The sequence below is a fragment of the Carassius gibelio genome, chromosome B22 (genome assembly GCF_023724105.1).
Source record: "Carassius gibelio isolate Cgi1373 ecotype wild population from Czech Republic chromosome B22, carGib1.2-hapl.c, whole genome shotgun sequence".
Classification (NCBI taxonomy): domain Eukaryota; kingdom Metazoa; phylum Chordata; class Actinopteri; order Cypriniformes; family Cyprinidae; genus Carassius; species Carassius gibelio.
Genome location: NC_068417.1, coordinates 41457334 through 41477767, shown reverse-complemented (window position 1 = coordinate 41477767; position 20434 = coordinate 41457334). Strand labels below are relative to the sequence as shown.

Here is a 20434-nt window from a genome sequence, read left to right as displayed (position 1 = left end):
AAATTACGGCCTATGCTCTCAATGTCAAATGCAGAAATTTTAATCCATGCATTTATGACTTCAAGGTTAGACTATTGTAATGCTTTATTGGGTGGTTGTTCTGCACGCTTGGTAAACAAACTACAGCTAGTCCAAAATGCAGCAGCAAGAGTTCTTACTAGAACCAGGAAGTATGACCATATTAGCCCGGTCCTGTCCACACTGCACTGGCTCCCTATCAAACATCGTATAGATTTTAAAATATTGCTTATTACTTATAAAGCCCTGAATGGTTTAGCACCTCGGTATTTGAATGAGCTCCTTTTACATTATACTCCTCTACGTCCGCTACGTTCTCAAAACTCAGGCAATTTGATAATACCTAGAATATCAAAATCAACTGCGGGCGGCAGATCCTTTTCCTATTTGGCGCCTAAACTCTGGAATAACCTACCTAACATTGTTCGGGAGGCAGACACACTCTTGCAGTTTAAATCTAGATTAAAGACCCATCTCTTTAACCTGGCATACACATAACATACTAATATGCTTTTAATATCCAAATCCGTTAAAGGATTTTTAGGCTGCATTAATTAGGTAAACCGGAACCGGAAACACTTCACATAACACCGTACTTTCTACATCATTAGAAGAATGGCATCTACGCTAATATTTGTCTGTTTCTCTCTTGTTCCGAGGTCACCGTGGCCACGAGATCCAGTCTGTGTCCAGATCAGAGGGTCACTGCAGTCACCCGGATCCAGTACGTATCCAGACCAGATGGTGGATCAGCACCTAGAAAGGACCTCTACTGCCATGAAAGACAGCGGAGACCAGGACAACTAGAGCCCCAGATACAGATCCCCTGTAAAGACCTTGTCTCAGAGGAGCACCAGGACAAGACCACAGTAAACAGATGATTCTTCTGCACAATCTGACTTTGCTGCAGCCTGGAATTGAACTACTGGTTTTCGTCTGGTCAATCAATCAATCAATCACCTTTATTTATATAGTGCTTTAAACTAAATACATTGCGTCAAAGCACTGAACAACATTCATTTGGAAAACAGTGTCTCAATATTGCAAAATGATAGTTAAAGGCAGTTCATCATTGAATTCAGTTATGTCATCTCTGTTCAGTTGAAATAGTGTCTGTTTTTATTTGCAATCAAGTCAATGATATCGCTGTAGATGAAGTGACCCCAACTAAGCAAGCCAACCAAGCAAGTCCTGGTCTTGAACTTGTGATCGATATGATACATCTTCATTCACTGCTACGAACTGATGGCGGTCATATAAGTACGATTTAAACTACCATGCTAATGCACTTCCACTGATGCCAACAAAGTGTTCAAGTCTATGCAAAAGAATGTTGTGGTCAATTGTGTCAAACGCAGCACTAAGATCCAATAACACTAATAGAGAGATACACCCACGATCAGATGATAAGAGCAGATCATTTGTAACTCTAAGGAGAGCAGTCTCAGTACTATGATACGGTCTAAATCCTGACTGGAAATCCTCACATATACCATTATTCTCTAAGAAGGAATATAATTGTGAGGATACCACCTTTTCTAGTATCTTGGACAGAAAAGGGAGATTCGAGATTGGTCTATAATTAACAAGTTCTCTGGGGTCAAGTTGTGGCTTTTTTATGAGAGGCTTAATAACAGCCAGTTTGAAGGTTTTGGGGACATATCCTAATGACAATGAGGAATTAATAATAGTCAGAAGAGGACCTATGACTTCTGGAAGCACCTCTTTTAGGAGCTTAGATGGTATAGGGTCTAACATACATGTTGTTGGTTTAGATGATTTAACAAGTTTATACAATTCTTCCTCTCCTATAGTAGAGAATGAGTGGAACTGTTCCTCAGGGGGTCTATAGTGCACTGTCTGATGTGATACTGTAGCTGACGGCTGAATGGTTGCAATTTTATCTCTAATAGTATCGATTTTAGAAGTAAAGTAGTTCATAAAGTCATTACTGTTGTGGTGTTGGGAAATGTCAACACTTGTTGAGGCTTTATTTTTCGTTAATTTAGCCACTGTATTGAATAAATACCTGGGGTTATGTTTGTTTTCTTCTAAAAGAGAAGAAAAGTAATCAGATCTAGCAGTTTTAAATGCTTTTCTATAGGATATGCTACTTTCCCGCCAAGCAATACGAAATACCTCTAGTTTTGTTTTCCTCCAGCTGCGCTCCATTTTTCGGGCTGCTCTCTTTAGGGTGCGAGTATGCTCATTATACCATGGTGTCAAACTGTTTTCCTTAACCTTCCTTAAGCGTAAAGGAGCAACTGTATTTAAAGTGCTAGAAAAGAGAGAGTCCATAGTTTCTGTTACATCATCAAGTTGTTCTGAGGTTTTGGATATGCTAAGGAATTCGGATACATCAGGAAGATAACTTAAAAAGCAGTCTTTTGTGGTAGAAGTGATGGTTCTTCGATACTTGTAACAAGAAGTAGAATTTACAATTTTGGCTATATGAAGTTTACACAGAACTAAATAATGATCTGAGATATCATCACTTGGCTGAATAATTTCAACACTATCAACATCAATTCCATGTGACAGTATTAAATCTAGAGTATGATTTCGACAATGAGTAGGTCCTGAAACATGTTGTCTAACACCAATAGAGTTCAGAATGTCTATAAATGCTGATCCCAATGCGTCTTTTTCAAACGAGTTATACTTGAAGCCTGCCCTCTGAGAAATCCTGTAAACGTTGTTAAAAATTGAAGCAACTCCTCCCCCTTTGCCTTTTAGACGCGGCTCGTGTTTATAACAATAATCTTGGGGGGTGGACTCATTTAAAATAATGTAATCATCAGGTTTTAGCCAAGTTTCTGTCAAACAGAGCACATCTATATTATGATCAGTTATCATATTATTTACAAAAAGTGTTTTCGTAGAAATGGATCTGATATTCAATAAGCCAATCTTTATCATTTGTTTATCCATATTGCATTTGTTTTTTATTTGTTGAACCTCAATTAAATTGTTAACCTTAACTTGGTTTGGACTTTTTTTGTATTTTCTAGTTCGGGGAACAGACACAGTCTCTATAGTGTGATATCTAGGTGAAAGAGTCTCTATGTGCTGAGAATTAACTGACCTCTGTGACGGGAGGCAGCTAGCAGACGGTCGGTTTAGCCAGTCTGTCTGCTTCCTGACCTGGGCCCCAGTTAGTCAAGTATAAACACTAAGACTATGTGCCATATTTCTAGACAGAAGAGCAGCACCACCCCAGGAGGGATGAAGACCATCTCTTTTAAACAGGTCAGGTCTGCCCCAAAAGCTCGTCCAATTGTCTATGAAACCTATGTTATTCTGTGGGCACCACTTAGACATCCAGCCATTGAGTGATGACAATCTGCTATGCATCTTGTCACCACGGTAAGCAGGGAGGGGACCAGAGCATATTACAGTGTCTGACATCGTGCTTGCAAGTTCACACACCTCTTTAAAGTTATTTTTAGTGATCTCCGACTGGCGAAGTCGAACATCATTAGCGCCGGCATGAATAACAATCTTACTGTATTTACGCTTAGCATTAGCCAGCACTTTTAAATTTGCCAAGATGTCAGGCGCTCTGGTTCCCGGTAAACATTTGACTATGGTGGCTGGTGTCTCTATATTCACGTTCCGTACAATAGAATCACCAATAACTAGAGCACTTTCATCAGGTTTCTCAGTGGGTGCATCACTGAGTGGGGAGAACCTGTTTGATGTTTTGATCGGAACAGAAGAGCAGTGTTTTGACCCACGACTATGCTGCCTCACCGTCACCCAGTTGCCCTGCTGCAGGGGCTCTGCTGGAACCGGACAATGTACAGGAATCCCTGAGCTAGACGCATCCAAAGCCATATCTAGAGCCCTAACATTCTTACTGTCCTCAATTAAAGTTTGGATGCGTGTCTCTAATTCTGAAATCTTCTCTGTCAGCCTAACTATTTCCCTGCATTTATCACATGTGAATCCCTCATCAGCGACAGAGATAGATAAACTGTACATGTGGCAAGAGGTGCAAATAACAATTGTAGGAGAAGCCATTACTCACCGTGCTTGATGAAATATTCTTACTGCGGTTGTTTGATGAACTTGTGGAAAACTGCAGCGTGAGAGAGGAGAGGAGAGGAGAAAAGAAAACGCTAATGACAAGCTAACGAGTGCTAACGCTTTGCAGGTGTACTGCAGTCACGGAAGAGTGAACGATCAAAGTTAATCTGATAAGATTGATCGATAATATCAGAAATATGGTGTGAATTAAGTTATATTTTACAATATAAAAAACAAACAAACAGACAGTGATAGTAAGAAAGATTATAGAGAAAAAAATAAAAATAAAATAAAAACAGCTACACAGAGCTATGATTAGCTACAGAAGGCCATCAGGAAGTAGAGAAAACACTGTCCAACTCCTCTGGTCAGAGGAGAACTGACCCCCCAACTGAGCCTGGTTTCTCCCAAGGTTTTTGTTCTCCATTCTGTCACCGATGGAGTTTCGGTTCCTTGCCGCTGTCGCCTCTGGCTTGCTTAGTTGAGGTCACTTCATCTACAGCGATATCATTGACTTGATTGCAAATAAAAACAGACACTATTTTGTAACAGATATGCAGGTCAGCGATTCATGGGTTAAATTCTGTTTTATAAATTCAGACTGTTGGTACTAAATGCCAGCCTGGCTGGACTTAAATTACTTTACGATACCCATGCGAGCCTCAAAGGATACCTGAAACCCCCCCCAAATTCCTTAACACACACACACACACACAAAAAGAAACCTTTCTTTTTGTTCCTTACTTTTGTAAGTCCTTTATTAAATATGTATTTTGAATGTTTGTGTATTGCATAAAATGGTTAATCCTGGGTAAATGGTTAAAGTGCTGACTTATAAGTGGAAATGCTTGATTTCAATCTTATACTTTCTCAAAAAGAAATGTTCTGCAACCCCCACACTCCTTGGTAGCTCGTAAAATTTTACGACCACACAGGACCACAGGACAGGAAACCTAATCCTTACAAAAGAATGATAGAATGTACTCAAATGTAGTCTTAATGTGTATAGTATTGTTTTTGCGGTACATTAGAGGTTTCCCATATAAATTGGGAATATCTGCAGTGTTATCATGTGTTAATCAAATCTTTAAATGTGTGTAATTCTGCATTTGAATGTATCTTCATGTTTTGATCATTTGCACATATTAATTTTAGTATCTGTGTAATCGTCATGCTTTGACAGACCCATTTATCTAAAGTAAAGTAATGAAAAATGTATTATTCTGGAATTACGAACGTGCTAGAATATCCCTGATGAAATCGGACAAGTCCTAAATCATTAGGGTGGGTTGTTCCCAGAGACAAAGGAACTTTCCCGCCGCTTCAGATCGCGGATGTTCATTGGGTGGTTCACGCGAAAAGAGGCGTGAACATCTCAATCTATAAGAGTCGACCGAACAAGGTCCGCCTCTCTCTTCTTCTCGTTCTCCGTTCTCGGACACGCTGCTCTCCAACGTCGCGCGCAAACCCCCTCAGCACAGGGGCTGAGAGAAAAAGCCATTTTAATGGCTCCTTTGGAAGCTTTCGCTTTCGTTTCGTTCTTTTCTTTTCTTTACTAAGTTTATTCAACTATTCGCCTCTCCACGCAAGGAAGACGAATTCTGGAACAATGTTTGTTGAACCTTTCAAATACCGCGCGAGGACAGAACAAAGGACCACGTGCTCCACGCTCACGCCAAGCGCAGCGTGCATGCGCGTCACATGGCCTCCGTTTCATGGCACATGGCTGTTTCAACGGGAACAGCGCGTAAAGCTCACAAGCTCGACGCCGATCTCACGCCACTCACAGGGGCCACCTTTTGCAAGTATCACTTTCTCTATGGAGATTTAAATGCTGCTTTAAAGTGTTGTTATGATCCGATTTGTTGTTGGCTTCTAAAAGTTACTGACTATGATTTTCATACCTGAGCTCCTTATGTGATCCCATTCTACTTCTCTCTCTCTCTCTCTCGCTCTCTCTCTCTCTCTCTCTCTCTCTCTTTTATTTGGATTCCGTTATGTCTTGTAAATGTTTATTGTCTGTATTTTCGTACGCATATTTACTCTGTGTGATTTGTAGTTTGATGTATTACTAGTTGAATTATTAAAAACCCATATATAAAATGATTGGCTTGGACTCCACCCCACTCACATTACGAGTCACTGAAATGTTTTGGTCTTTAGCTACAAGCTTTAAATTTAGAAACTAAATTTATCATAAGGATAGGATAATATTTTCATGGCCAGAGAATACTTTTCCTTGAATTATAAGGCGTGATAACTTTATTGAAAATTGATAGGTCTACAGTGGTGTGCTGGACATACCACGGTTTGATCTGCAGTAATTTACAGTAAGAGATATCACAATAATTGATATGAAGAATGTAATATTGACATATTAATGAGTAAGTTACAGTGCCCTGTGATTATTTATTGTTATAGGCAATTGAGATATTTTTCATAATCAAATTTAATGTAACTGTCATCTGAGATATATATTAATCAAATTACTGATTAATTATTCAAATTCCCTATATATCATTTGAGTTAATTACTACGTAAAACTCATTGTTGTTACATTATGGTGGAGAATGCGGGCATTTCAAACTTCGTTTTGTGAGCAATCAATCTGTGTATATGGTTTTTAATAATTTCTGCACGTGCGCTATGAAATTATGTAACGTTACTGGTGAGATAAGTCGCAAGACGCGAACTCACTCAACTGACTGAGGCAAAAAGCTGGTCAGTCAGCGCGCTAGGTATTTGTAGAAACTTAACAGTATAGTCACTGTTATTTTTAATGAAAGTAAACTGCAGTATAATGTTAAAAGTATCCTGTTAAGAAAGACCAAAATCTTTTTACAGTGAGAACATTTTAATATGAATAATTAAAAGATAAAGAAATCTTTTATTAGTTGCAACATGTAAATCTGAACATGAGCGATGTTCCTCTGATTCAGTTAAAAAGGCCTTATTAAATATCGTTATTGAATTCATGGTAAACCACATGATATTCAAAAAAATAAACGATAAAAACTCCTGGTCTAGAATTGGCTTAGCTACCCGATTTTAAACCTAAAACATTTAAATCATAAGTGCTATTTTGATAAATGTCTATTGGAGTCAACAGTTGGAAAATTCCTGTTTTTATTACATTTGTGTTTCGGAAGTGAACGGATCCTTCCTTCAACCTATGTTAATATAGCACCTCAGAGATTAAAACTTTCTGTTTGTTACTTGTGATTTTTGATGCAGAAAATCAGCCTGACAAACGATCAGATAAATTCTAAGTCATATTGAAATTGTAATTCCTCTATCTAAACACTAGAGGGAACGTGTGGGTTAGAAATTTCAGGGTACGCCCTGCTTTCTGATTCCAGCTTGCATGAGTGCAAAGCTGCCAACCTGTGGCCATTTCAGATAATGCGCTCTGATTGCTAATTTATAATCCCCTGTGATGTATATTTGAATTGGATGTCTAAATTCTCGATAATTATTTGCATTTACAGCTTTGCTCGTGCGAATATTATTACAGGGAAACAAAAGAATTTTCCCTGCCTTTGACTGTTTACATTTACTTTGAGTTTGGTTCAAACATGATTTGAATTAAAATGTAATTGTTAATAGTGGAAATCTAGATGTGTCAGGTCAACCACTGATTGACCCACTTAGAAGGTAAGCCATCTAGTGGCAGTCTCCTGTTAAATCGACTAACAGACCTCTGTCTTTTCCTTTCTGTTTTGAAACTGCATGTCTACTTTTACCCCTTTTGATTAATCTCACCCTGTTTGATTAATTTCATGATCATTAATGATAACTTACAAGCTATCAATGGTTATTATAGGATATTATTCCGATTTTCCTTTTAATTCTTACATGCTTATTTTAAATTTTGATTTAAACCAGTTTTGAATTTTTAATTTGAATTAAGTTTTCTGCTCAGCAGGTTAAAGACAGAGAAGCAGTACTTTCCCCCCCTTGTGGTGAAAACCAGCTACTCCTCCTCCCTTGTTTCATTACTGTTTTTTAATTTAATGTTTATTATTTTGCTTCTCTCTTTTGACTTAGGTTATTTTGATAATTACCATTATTATCATAAATTCCTTTGTTTTGTTTTATCATGATTAGGTAAAGCTGTTACCTTTCCTCTCTACATATAGTTACTCAATTGATGTTAAACAAACCAAACCTTAATTAACTTTAAGTTTCCTTTGTTCATCCTTTGTGTATTTGATTGTAGAACTCCCTTGGTGATTGGACCGTCATCTCAGGTTTCCAGTGAGCAAGGCTGCCCGATCGGTGTTACCGATACTGGCTGCGAGTGAAACTCGGTCCCTCTTGTCTCAAGAGACATCAGCAATTTTGGCACTCCAAAGGTTGTGCTAAAAGTCACAAGCCGTGCTGTCCTGCGACACGCCAGAGTAACGGAGGACCGGGGACACTGCGGTTCAGTGTTTGGGGAGCACCGGGGAGGTTGACCAAGCCACTGGTTCCCACCTGAATGACTTCAATTCACCCAGGTGAACCCAATGTGATAAAACCCATCCACTTATTATAAACCACAGAATATTAGATATTCCCCCGGATATATTTTAAGTGTTTAACCCTTTTGCTTCTTTAAGCCACACCATATTTCTAGGTTTCCTACCCAGATAGCCCACTCACCTGTTGGCCCTATCTTAAAACCTAGCAGTAGGCTTAGGCCTCCTTATTCCCACTAACACATTGTGTTTCTATTGTTTTCATCTCATTTCAAGTGTTGTTTTTCACTTTGATCTTTTTCTACCCTCTGTTCTGTTGTGATTTGTTTCTTTCATTTCACATGGAGACAGTAACCTGGGAGCCACCAACGAAGTTAAATAGTAGAGCGACCACCAGCAGCCGGTGTCATCACACGACCCGCTAGGCTACTGCCTGTCAAATCTCCATTTCAGGTCCTTCGTTGACCCAAGTTAATTGGCTACTTAACTGTCTGACTGTTTGCATCAGTCAGCCCCAAAATTCTCATAAACGGCACAGCCCGTATGAATATAGCTCGTTAAATGTAGAACGAACTTGCATTGGTCTTTTTGTGTGTGTGTGCTGTGCTTCTCTCACCGACAGAGAATCAGGATGTTCCAGGCATCCAGTCCAGCAGTCCACGGGGGCCACCTCTCGACATGGTTGAAAGCAGTGACGACCCCCTTCCTGCCCAAGGACGCCAGTAACCTGCAGCACCCAGAGCAACTAGACACCGAGCTAGATGAACTGATGGCACGCGATCCAAACCAAAGCGACTACTACAGAGAACTCGCCAGGATCTTCGGAAGCCTAGTTCACATTCTCGTCACCCAGGCACAGCTCAGTGAACGGAGCAACATCGCGGAGGAGGCCTGGAAGGACCAGGCCCCAACCCAGAGTCATCTTGATCAGCTTCTCCTCGAGACCCAGAACCAGCACAAGAAAGAGGACGACACAGATCCAGAGCTACAGAAAGGAGTTGAAAGACTTCACAATGCAAAGACTTTGCTCAAGTGCGAGAACCTCTTTCTCTCCAGCCACACAGGTTGCTAGAGCCAGACTGTCAGGTCGCAGAGGTCACGGGAACTCCCACAGAGCCAGACGGTCAGGTCACAGAGGTCACGGGAACCCCAGCAGCCAGCCATGAGTACAACGCCCTAACAACAGGCCCAAGTTCAAGCCTCTGTACCTTAGTCAACAAACAGGGTACGGTGGTACCAGCTTACACCAAAGGGGTCGCTGTTCGGCTCAACCTGCAAGGTGGTCAAACCTTACACCACACGCTGGGTTTCTTCCAATCCTCACCTGAATGTGTGGAACTCGGACTCACACTTGCAAACAAGCATGTCAAACACCAACACCTGTTCCAGCAATGTGATAACATCACAAAAACACACAATGTGATCGTGTACTGGAAGAAGGAAAAAGGACACTCAAAGTTACCAAGTCTAGACGAGGACTTTAAAGATCACACTGACACCCTTGCCAAAACTGGCACACTAAACAACATTCTGTGGTCACTCCCAACCCACCCACCCACATTCAAGGTTGAAGTGATTACACACAGCACAAGAACTTTACTAGCTAAACTGCCTACCTCAGAATCGCTTACGCAGGCTCCGTTGTCTACACAGACCAACATAGCGGACATGCGGGCTTCTGAAACCTTGATAATGACTTTGTTTTACCACCTCTCAGACCCCTCCATCCACCCTGGCAACCAGTCTGCAACCAGTCTACAGTCACTGACAACCAAAGCCCCAGACCACTGCATGATACACAAACCATGCTGCGTGCACAGAACAATATTGTGGGTTGTGCACCGTCTGACATCACAATGCCAGGGCGTGTAATGCCACGGAGCAAAAGGGGGATAAAGCCAATATATTTCCATGACGCAGCATGTGCTGCACCACGCAGCACCAGAGCCACTGACAAAACACTGAAGCAAGCGTCATGCCAGCAGCAAGATGTGGCAAAACATGGGCGAGGGCGAGCTAAACCCAGTCACCGCCCACGAAGCAAAGAGACTGTCCTGTCCAACCAAAGACAGGCCTTGTTTGTTTCTTTCTCCCCTTTCTCTCTCTCTCTCCCTATTATCTGTACCAGGATGCTGCTGTGGTTTGCCGTGCCGTGCTGTCAGCCAAAGAGAGGACAGCTGCCACCGAGAAAACCGCTGAGACTCCTGACTACCGATGACAGGGCACACTACCCCAGCACTGTAACCGAATACAGCTGTACAAGGTTCCGATGGAGAGAGGACTCCCTCACTCACACTGAGGCCGATGTCAAACACCTGTTCAGCCAACATGAGAAAGTGACGGTTACACAAATGGAGTTAGGTGGACACCACCACCGCTCCAAACAGTTCCCGGGAGCTTTGCTTAGAGCCGCTGCTGCTGCCGCCAGAATGTTTAACATTGTTATGTCCAGTGTCAATGCAGCGAACCAGACTGTAAACTCCTTGAAACCACTGTTTACTGTCTTCCAGAAGAACTTTACCCAGACTCAGCTGTTTACAGCATTAACAACAGCCATGCTGTGGGAGGTTAGCTCCTCCAATGACAGCCTAACCACGAGTAAAACCCCACCGTACATGATATCTTTAAGCCTTGTGTTAACTGTGCTGTCTTACGCCATCACCATGCCAGCTGACCTGCTACAAATACACCTGGCCAACTCTCTGGATAGCGCCTTCCTACGGCACGTAAACCCCAAACAGAGAGAAGTGAACGTGCTCCTGAACCAACTCATCAGCGAGTCAAGCCAAGTCTACAGACCTAAAGACATTGTCAGTGTCAGGATGTGGAAGAGCAACACCCACACCAAAACACACATTCCAAATGTGGTGGCCTACCACGAAAGCGACACACAGCTGTACCTGGCCCCAAACATGCACATGTGTACTTTAACCAAAAACATTCATTATCTCTGCCTTAGCAAACCCTTCCTCAGACACATCTCTGAAGGAATCTGCGAGCTGCAACCCTGGGTCAGCGATACGCGCTGCCCTGCTGAAGCCAAGCTTCGTACACAAGTCACAGAAACGCAAGCAGAGATTGTGGGTAACAGATGGCTCGTCAACGCTCCTGTGCGCTCAGCTATGCTGACCTACGACCAGCATGACACCGCCACCCGTGCCAACCTGCTGGACCAAGTACTGAAAGGTACCACCCAACACATTGACATTACTCCTGTCGATACAGCCCTCCAAGCACTGTCTCGACAGCCCATTCTGAACCAGTCATCTGCGGTCCTAGCCTGGACTGCTGCCAACACTGCACGGTGCATCTCCACCGTCATTGGTCCCACCCTGACTCTGGGCGTGACCTTCATCCTATACAGGATACTCAACGAGATGCAAACCTCTACAGCCAAACTCACGACAACTATGGCTGGAGGTCTCTGATGGAATCCCCGGAAAAGGGGGTGCCAAGTCAAAGACAACACCGAACCTCATCAAGCTGAGTCCTCAGCTTCAGGAACCACCTGCCATCATGACCCACCTGCTACATGACCACCACGATTCACCTGTCATCTGCCCATCCTGATGATTGCCGTCCGATGATGTCCACACAGGGACTTCATCTGACGAAAGGGGGAGATGTAACAGATATGCAGGTCAGCGATTCATGGGTTAAATTCTGTTTTATAAATTCAGACTGTTGGTACTAAATGCCAGCCTGGCTGGACTTAAATTACTTTACGATACCCATGCGAGCCTCAAAGGATACCTGAAACCCCCCCCAAATTCCTTAACACACACACACACACACACACAAAAAGAAACCTTTCTTTTTGTTCCTTACTTTTGTAAGTCCTTTATTAAATATGTATTTTGAATGTTTGTGTATTGCATAAAATGGTTAATCCTGGGTAAATGGTTAAAGTGCTGACTTATAAGTGGAAATGCTTGATTTCAATCTTATACTTTCTCAAAAAGAAATGTTCTGCAACCCCCACACTCCTTGGTAGCTCGTAAAATTTTACGACCACACAGGACCACAGGACAGGAAACCTAATCCTTACAAAAGAATGATAGAATGTACTCAAATGTAGTCTTAATGTGTATAGTATTGTTTTTGCGGTACATTAGAGGTTTCCCATATAAATTGGGAATATCTGCAGTGTTATCATGTGTTAATCAAATCTTTAAATGTGTGTAATTCTGCATTTGAATGTATCTTCATGTTTTGATCATTTGCACATATTAATTTTAGTATCTGTGTAATCGTCATGCTTTGACAGACCCATTTATCTAAAGTAAAGTAATGAAAAATGTATTATTCTGGAATTACGAACGTGCTAGAATATCCCTGATGAAATCGGACAAGTCCTAAATCATTAGGGTGGGTTGTTCCCAGAGACAAAGGAACTTTCCCGCCGCTTCAGATCGCGGATGTTCATTGGGTGGTTCACGCGAAAAGAGGCGTGAACATCTCAATCTATAAGAGTCGACCGAACAAGGTCCGCCTCTCTCTTCTTCTCGTTCTCCTTTCTCGGACACGCTGCTCTCCAACGTTGCTTCCGCGCGGCCATAGGCCGCAAGGAAGACGAATTCTGGAACAATGTTTGTTGAACCTTTCAAATACCGCGCGAGGACAGAACAAAGGACCACGTGCTCCACGCTCACGCCAAGCGCAGCGTGCATGCGCGTCACATGGCCTCCGTTTCATGGCACATGGCTGTTTCAACGGGAACAGCGCGTAAAGCTCACAAGCTCGATGCCGATCTCACGCCACTCACAGGGGCCACCTTTTGCAAGTATCACTTTCTCTATGGAGATTTAAATGCTGCTTTAAAGTGTTGTTATGATCCGATTTGTTGTTGGCTTCTAAAAGTTACTGACTATGATTTTCATACCTGAGCTCCTTATGTGATCCCATTCTACTTCTCTCTCTCTCTCTCTCGCTCTCTCTCTCTCTCTCTCTCTCTCTCTTTTATTTGGATTCCGTTATGTCTTGTAAATGTTTATTGTCTGTATTTTCGTACGCATATTTACTCTGTGTGATTTGTAGTTTGATGTATTACTAGTTGAATTATTAAAAACCCATATATAAAATGATTGGCTTGGACTCCACCCACTCACATTACGAGTCACTGAAATGTTTTGGTCTTTAGCTACAAGCTTTAAATTTAGAAACTAAATTTATCATAAGGATAGGATAATATTTTCATGGCCAGAGAATACTTTTCCTTGAATTATAAGGCGTGATAACTTTATTGAAAATTGATAGGTCTACAGTGGTGTGCTGGACATACCACGGTTTGATCTGCAGTAATTTACAGTAAGAGATATCACAATAATTGATATGAAGAATGTAATATTGACATATTAATGAGTAAGTTACAGTGCCCTGTGATTATTTATTGTTATAGGCAATTGAGATATTTTTCATAATCAAATTTAATGTAACTGTCATCTGAGATATATATTAATCAAATTCCTGATTAATTATTCAAATTCCCTATATATCATTTGAGTTAATTACTACGTAAAACTCATTGTTGTTACAATTTCAACTGAACAGAGATGACATAGCTGAATTCAATGATGAACTGCCTTTAACTATCATTTTGCATTATTGAGACACTGTTTTCCAAATGAATGTTGTTCAGTGCTTTGACGCAATGTATTTTGTTTAAAGCACTATATAAATAAAGGTGATTGATTGATTGATTGAAGAGAGGGCTATTTAAAGAACAGCCAATCTTATCGCCAGTACATTATATAAGTAGGAAAGAAAACCCAAAAGCTTAAAGCACCTGGTATTCCTAGGCAGTCTCTCATAAAAGTACTAACCAGACCTAAACCTGCTAAGATTCAGAGATCGGGCATTGACTCATTGACTTTTTTTTTTTTTTTTTTTTTTTTATGAAAGATTATTATATAATTCGTGAAATTTTCCAAAAAGATTAAAGCACCTGGTATTCCCAGGCAGTCTCCAATCCATTTACTAACCAGGCCCAAACCTGCAAATATCCAGAGATCGGCATTGACTCTATTTTTTGGCAAAATTATTATATACTAAGTGAAAAATTTCCAAAAAGCTTACAGCACCTGGTATTCCCAGGCGGTCTCCCATCCAAGTACTAACCAGGCCCAAACCTGCTTAGCTTCCGAGATCAGACGAGATCGGGCATAGCCAGGTTGGTATGGCCGTAAGCAAAGTCTGCTGCAAAGAGAGGGCTATTTAAAGACCAGCCAATCTTATCGCCAGTACATTATATAAGTAGGAAAGAAAACCCAAAAGCTTAAAGCACCTGGTATTCCTAGGCAGTCTCTCATAAAAGTACTAACCAGACCTAAACCTGCTAAGATTCAGAGATCGGGCATTGACTCTTTTTTTATTTTTTAATAAAAGATTATTATATAATTCGTGAAATTTTCCAAAAAGATTAAAGCACCTGGTATTCCCAGGCAGTCTCCCATCCATGTACTAAGCAGGCCCAAACCTGCTAATATTCAGAGATCAGGCATTGACTCTATTTTTTGGCAAAATGATTATATACTAAGTGAAAAATGTCCAAAAAGCTTACAGCACCTGGTATTCCCAGGCGGTCTCCCATCCAAGTACTAACCAGGCCCAAACCTGCTTAGCTTCCGAGATCAGAAGAGATCGGGCATAGCCAGGTTGGTATGGCCGTAAGCGAAGTCTGCTGCAAAGAGAGGGCTATTTAAAGACCAGCTAAACTTATCGCCAGTACATTATATAAGTAGGAAAGAAAACCCAAAAGCTTAAAGCACCTGGTATTCCTAGGCAGTCTCCCATCCATGTACTAACCAGGCCCAAACCTGCAAATATTCAGAGATCGGGCATTGACTCTATTTTTTGGCAAAATTATTATATACTAAGTGAAAAATGTCCAAAAAGCTTACAGCACCTGGTATTCCCAGGCAGTCTCCCATCCATGTACTAAGCAGGCCCAAACCTGCTAATATTCAGAGATCGGGCATTGACTCTATTTTTTGGCAAAATTTTTATATACTAAGTGAAAAATGTCCAAAAAGCTTACAGCACCTGGTATTCCCAGGCGGTCTCCCATCCAAGTACTAACCAGGCCCAAACCTGCTTAGCTTCCGAGATCAGACGAGATCGGGCATAGCCAGGTTGGTATGGCCGTAAGCGAAGTCTGCTGCAAAGAGTGCTGCTGCAAAGAGTGCTGCTGAAGAAGTGGTGCTGCTCTTCTGTCTAGAAATATGGCAAATAGTCTTAGTGTTTATACTTGACTAACTGGGGCCCAGGTCAGGAAGCAGACAGACTGGCTAAACCGACCGTCTGCTAGCTGCCTCCCGTCACAGAGGTCAGTTAATTCTCAGCACATAGAGACTCTTTCACCTAGATATCACACTATAGAGACTGTGTCTGTTCCCCGAACTAGAAAATACAAAAAATGTCCAAACCAAGTTAAGGTTAACAATTTAATTGAGGTTCAACAAATAAAAAACAAATGCAATATGGATAAACAAATGATAAAGATTGGCTTATTGAATATCAGATCCATTTCTACGAAAACACTTTTTGTAAATAATATGATAACTGATCATAATATAGATGTGCTCTGTTTGACAGAAACTTGGCTAAAACCTGATGATTACATTATTTTAAATGAGTCCACCCCCCAAGATTACTGTTATAAACATGAGCCGCGTTTAAAAGGCAAAGGGGGAGGAGTTGCTTCAATTTATAACACCGTTTTTAGGATTTCTCAGAGGGCAGGCTTCAAGTATAACTCGTTTGAAGTAATGGTGCTTCATATAACATTATCCAGAGAAACCAATGTTAATGATAAATCCCCTGTTATGTTTGTACTGGCTACTGTATACAGGCCACCAGGGCACCATACAGACTTTATTAAAGAGTTTGGTGATTTTACATCCGAGTTAGTTCTGGCTGCAGATAAAGTCTTAATAGTTGGTGATTTTAATATCCATGTCGATAATGAAAAAGACGCATTGGGATCAGCATTTATAGACATTCTGAACTCTATTGGTGTTAGACAACATGTTTCAGGACCTACTCATTGTCGAAATCATACTCTAGATTTAATAATGTCACATGGAATTGATGTTGATAGTGTTGAAATTATTCAGCCAAGTGATGATATCTCAGATCATTATTTAGTTCTGTGTAAACTTCATATAGCCAAAATTGTAAATTCTACTTCTTGTTACAAGTATCGAAGAACCATCACTTCTACCACAAAAGACTGCTTTTTAAGTTATCTTCCTGATGTATCCAAATTCCTTAGCATATCCAAAACCTCAGAACAACTTGATGATGTAACAGAAACTATGGACTCTCTCTTTTCTAGCACTTTAAATACAGTTGCTCCTTTACGCTTAAGGAAGGTTAAGGAAAACAGTTTGACACCATGGTATAATGAGCATACTCGCACCCTAAAGAGAGCAGCCCGAAAAATGGAGCGCAGCTGGAGGAAAACAAAAGTAGCATATCCTATAGAAAAGCATTAAAACCTGCTAGATCTGATTACTTTTCTTCTCTTTTAGAAGAAAACAAACATAACCCCAGGTATTTATTCAATACAGTGGCTAAATTAACGAAAAATAAAGCCTCAACAAGTGTTGACATTTCCCAACCCCACAACAGTAATGACTTTATGACCTATTTTACTTCTAAAATCGATACTATTAGAGATAAAATTGCAACCATTCAGCCGTCAGCTACCGTATCACATCAGACAGTGCACTATAGACCCCCTGAGGAACAGTTCCACTCATTCTCTACTATAGGAGAGGAAGAATTGTATAAACTTGTTAAATCATTTAAACCAACAACATGTATGTTAGACCCTATACCATCTAAGCTCTTAAAAGAGGTGCTTCCAGAAGTCATAGGTCCTCTTCTGACTATTATTAATTCCTCATTGTCATTAGGATATGTCCCCAAAACCTTCAAACTGGCTGTTATTAAGCCTCTCATAAAAAAGCCACAACTTGACCCCAGAGAACTTGTTAGTTATAGACCAATCTCGAATCTCCCTTTTCTGTCCAAGATACTAGAAAAGGTGGTATCCTCACAATTATATTCCTTCTTAGAGAATAATGGTATATGTGAGGATTTCCAGTCAGGATTTAGACCGTATCATAGTACTGAGACTGCTCTCCTTAGAGTTACAAATGATCTGCTCTTATCATCTGATCGTGGGTGTATCTCTCTATTAGTTTTATTGGATCTTTGTGCTGCGTTTGACACAATTGACCACAACATTCTTTTGCATAGACTTGAACACTTTGTTGGCATCAGTGGAAGTGCATTAGCATGGTTTAAATCGTACTTATATGACCGCCATCAGTTCGTAGCAGTGAATGAAGATGTATCATATCGATCACATGTGCAGTATGGAGTACCTCAAGGCTCAGTAATAGGGCCGCTACTCTTCACGCTTTATATGTTACCCTTGGGAGATATCATCAGGAAACATGGTGTTAGCTTTCACTGTTATGCTGATGATACGCAGCTCTATATTTCCTCGCAGCCTGGTGAAACACACCAATTTGAAAAACTAATGGAATGCATAGTCGATATAAAAAATTGGATGACGAGTAATTTCTTACTGCTAAATTCAGAAAAAACAGAGGTGTTGATCATAGGGCCTAAAAACTCTGCTTGTAATAACCTAGAACACTGTCTAAGACTTGATGGTTGCTCTGTCAATTCTTCGTCATCAGTTAGGAACCTAGGTGTGCTACTTGATCGCAATCTTTCCTTAGAAAGACACGTTTCTAGCATTTGTAAAACTGCATTTTTCCATCTCAAAAATATATCTAAATTACGGCCTATGCTCTCAATGTCAAATGCAGAAATTTTAATCCATGCATTTATGACTTCAAGGTTAGACTATTGTAATGCTTTATTGGGTGGTTGTTCTGCACGCTTGGTAAACAAACTACAGCTAGTCCAAAATGCAGCAGCAAGAGTTCTTACTAGAACCAGGAAGTATGACCATATTAGCCCGGTCCTGTCCACACTGCACTGGCTCCCTATCAAACATCGTATAGATTTTAAAATATTGCTTATTACTTATAAAGCCCTGAATGGTTTAGCACCTCGGTATTTGAATGAGCTCCTTTTACATTATACTCCTCTACGTCCGCTACGTTCTCAAAACTCAGGCAATTTGATAATACCTAGAATATCAAAATCAACTGCGGGCGGCAGATCCTTTTCCTATTTGGCGCCTAAACTCTGGAATAACCTACCTAACATTGTTCGGGAGGCAGACACACTCTTGCAGTTTAAATCTAGATTAAAGACCCATCTCTTTAACCTGGCATACACATAACATACTAATATGCTTTTAATATCCAAATCCGTTAAAGGATTTTTAGGCTGCATTAATTAGGTAAACCGGAACCGGAAACACTTCACATAACACCGTACTTTCTACATCATTAGAAGAATGGCATCTACGCTAATATTTGTCTGTTTCTCTCTTGTTCCGAGGTCACCGTGGCCACGAGATCCAGTCTGTGTCCAGATCAGAGGGTCACTGCAGTCACCCGGATCCAGTACGTATCCAGACCAGATGGTGGATCAGCACCTAGAAAGGACCTCTACTGCCCTGAAAGACAGCGGAGACCAGGACAACTAGAGCCCCAGATACAGATCCCCTGTAAAGACCTTGTCTCAGAGGAACACCAGGACAAGACCACAGGAAACAGATGATTCTTCTGCACAATCTGACTTTGCTGCAGCCTGGAATTGAACTACTGGTTTTCGTCTGGTCAGAGGAGAACTGACCCCCCAACTGAGCCTGGTTTCTCCCAAGGTTTTTGTTCTCCATTCTGTCACCGATGGAGTTTCGGTTCCTTGCCGCTGTCGCCTCTGGCTTGCTTAGTTGAGGTCACTTCATCTACAGCGATATCATTGACTTGATTGCAAATAAAAACAGACACTATTTCAACTGAACAGAGATGACATAGCTGAATTCAATGATGAACTGCCTTTAACTATCATTTTGCATTATTGAGACACTGTTTTCCAAATGAATGTTGTTCAGTGCTTTGACGCAATGTATTTTGTTTAAAGCACTATATAAATAAAGGTGATTGATTGATTGATTGCAGAGAGGGCTATTTAAAGAACAGCCAATCTTATCGCCAGTACATTATATAAGTAGGAAAGAAAACCCAAAAGCTTAAAGCACCTGGTATTCCTAGGCAGTCTCTCATACAAGTACTAACCAGACCTAAACCTGCTAAGATTCAGAGATCGGGCATTGACTCTTTTTTTTTTTTCTTTTTTTTTTAATGAAAGATTATTATATAATTCGTGAAAATTTCCAAAAAGATTAAAGCACCTGGTATTCCCAGGCAGTCTCCCATCCAAGTACTAACCAGGCCCAAACCTGCTTAGCTTCCGAGATCAGACGAGATCAGGCATAGCCAGGTTGGTATGGCCGTAAGCGAAGTCTGCTGCAAAGAGAGGGCTATTTAAAGATCAGCCAATCTTATCGCCAGTACATTATATAAGTAGGAAAGAAAACCCAAAAGCTTAAAGCACCTGGTATTCCTAGGCAGTCTCTCATCAAAGTACTAACCAGGCCCAAACCTGCAAATATTCAGAGATCGGGCATTGACTCTATTTTTTGGCAAAATTATTATATACTAAGTGAAAAATGTCCAAAAAGCTTACAGCACCTGGTATTCCCAGGCAGTCTCCCATCCATGTACTAACCAGGCCCAAACCTGCTAATATTCAGAGATTGGCATTGACTCTATTTTTTGGCAAAATTATTATATACTAAGTGAAAAATTTCCAAAAAGCTTACAGCACCTGGTATTCCCAGGCGGTCTCCCATCCAAGTACTAACCAGGCCCAAACCTGCTTAGCTTCCGAGATCAGACGAGATCCGGCATAGCCAGGTTGGTATGGCCGTAAGC

General features: G+C 40.9%; 1 protein-coding gene and 5 non-coding genes across 6 annotated transcripts; all 6 read right to left on the bottom strand.

The window, feature by feature from the left end:
* Window positions 1–2727: 2727 nt before the first annotated feature.
* LOC127987504 (uncharacterized) lies at window positions 2728–4309 on the bottom strand. The gene has a single exon (XM_052589853.1). It carries the CDS (start codon window positions 4039–4041, stop codon window positions 3178–3180), a length of 864 nt encoding a protein of 287 aa, XP_052445813.1. The 5' UTR covers window positions 4042–4309; the 3' UTR covers window positions 2728–3177.
* Window positions 4310–14575: 10266 nt separating this feature from the next.
* On the bottom strand, window positions 14576–14694 carry LOC127994962 (5S ribosomal RNA). Its single transcript, XR_008167928.1, has one exon. It is a non-coding gene; the product is annotated as a 5S ribosomal RNA (ribosomal RNA).
* Window positions 14695–15059: 365 nt separating this feature from the next.
* Window positions 15060–15178, bottom strand: LOC127994567 (5S ribosomal RNA). Its single transcript, XR_008167548.1, has one exon. It is a non-coding gene; the product is annotated as a 5S ribosomal RNA (ribosomal RNA).
* A 358-nt stretch (window positions 15179–15536) lies between these two features.
* On the bottom strand, window positions 15537–15655 carry LOC127994951 (5S ribosomal RNA). Its single transcript, XR_008167917.1, has one exon. It is a non-coding gene; the product is annotated as a 5S ribosomal RNA (ribosomal RNA).
* A 4184-nt stretch (window positions 15656–19839) lies between these two features.
* Window positions 19840–19958, bottom strand: LOC128005667 (5S ribosomal RNA). The gene has a single exon (XR_008178304.1). It is a non-coding gene; the product is annotated as a 5S ribosomal RNA (ribosomal RNA).
* A 357-nt stretch (window positions 19959–20315) lies between these two features.
* On the bottom strand, window positions 20316–20434 carry LOC127999705 (5S ribosomal RNA). The gene has a single exon (XR_008172512.1). It is a non-coding gene; the product is annotated as a 5S ribosomal RNA (ribosomal RNA).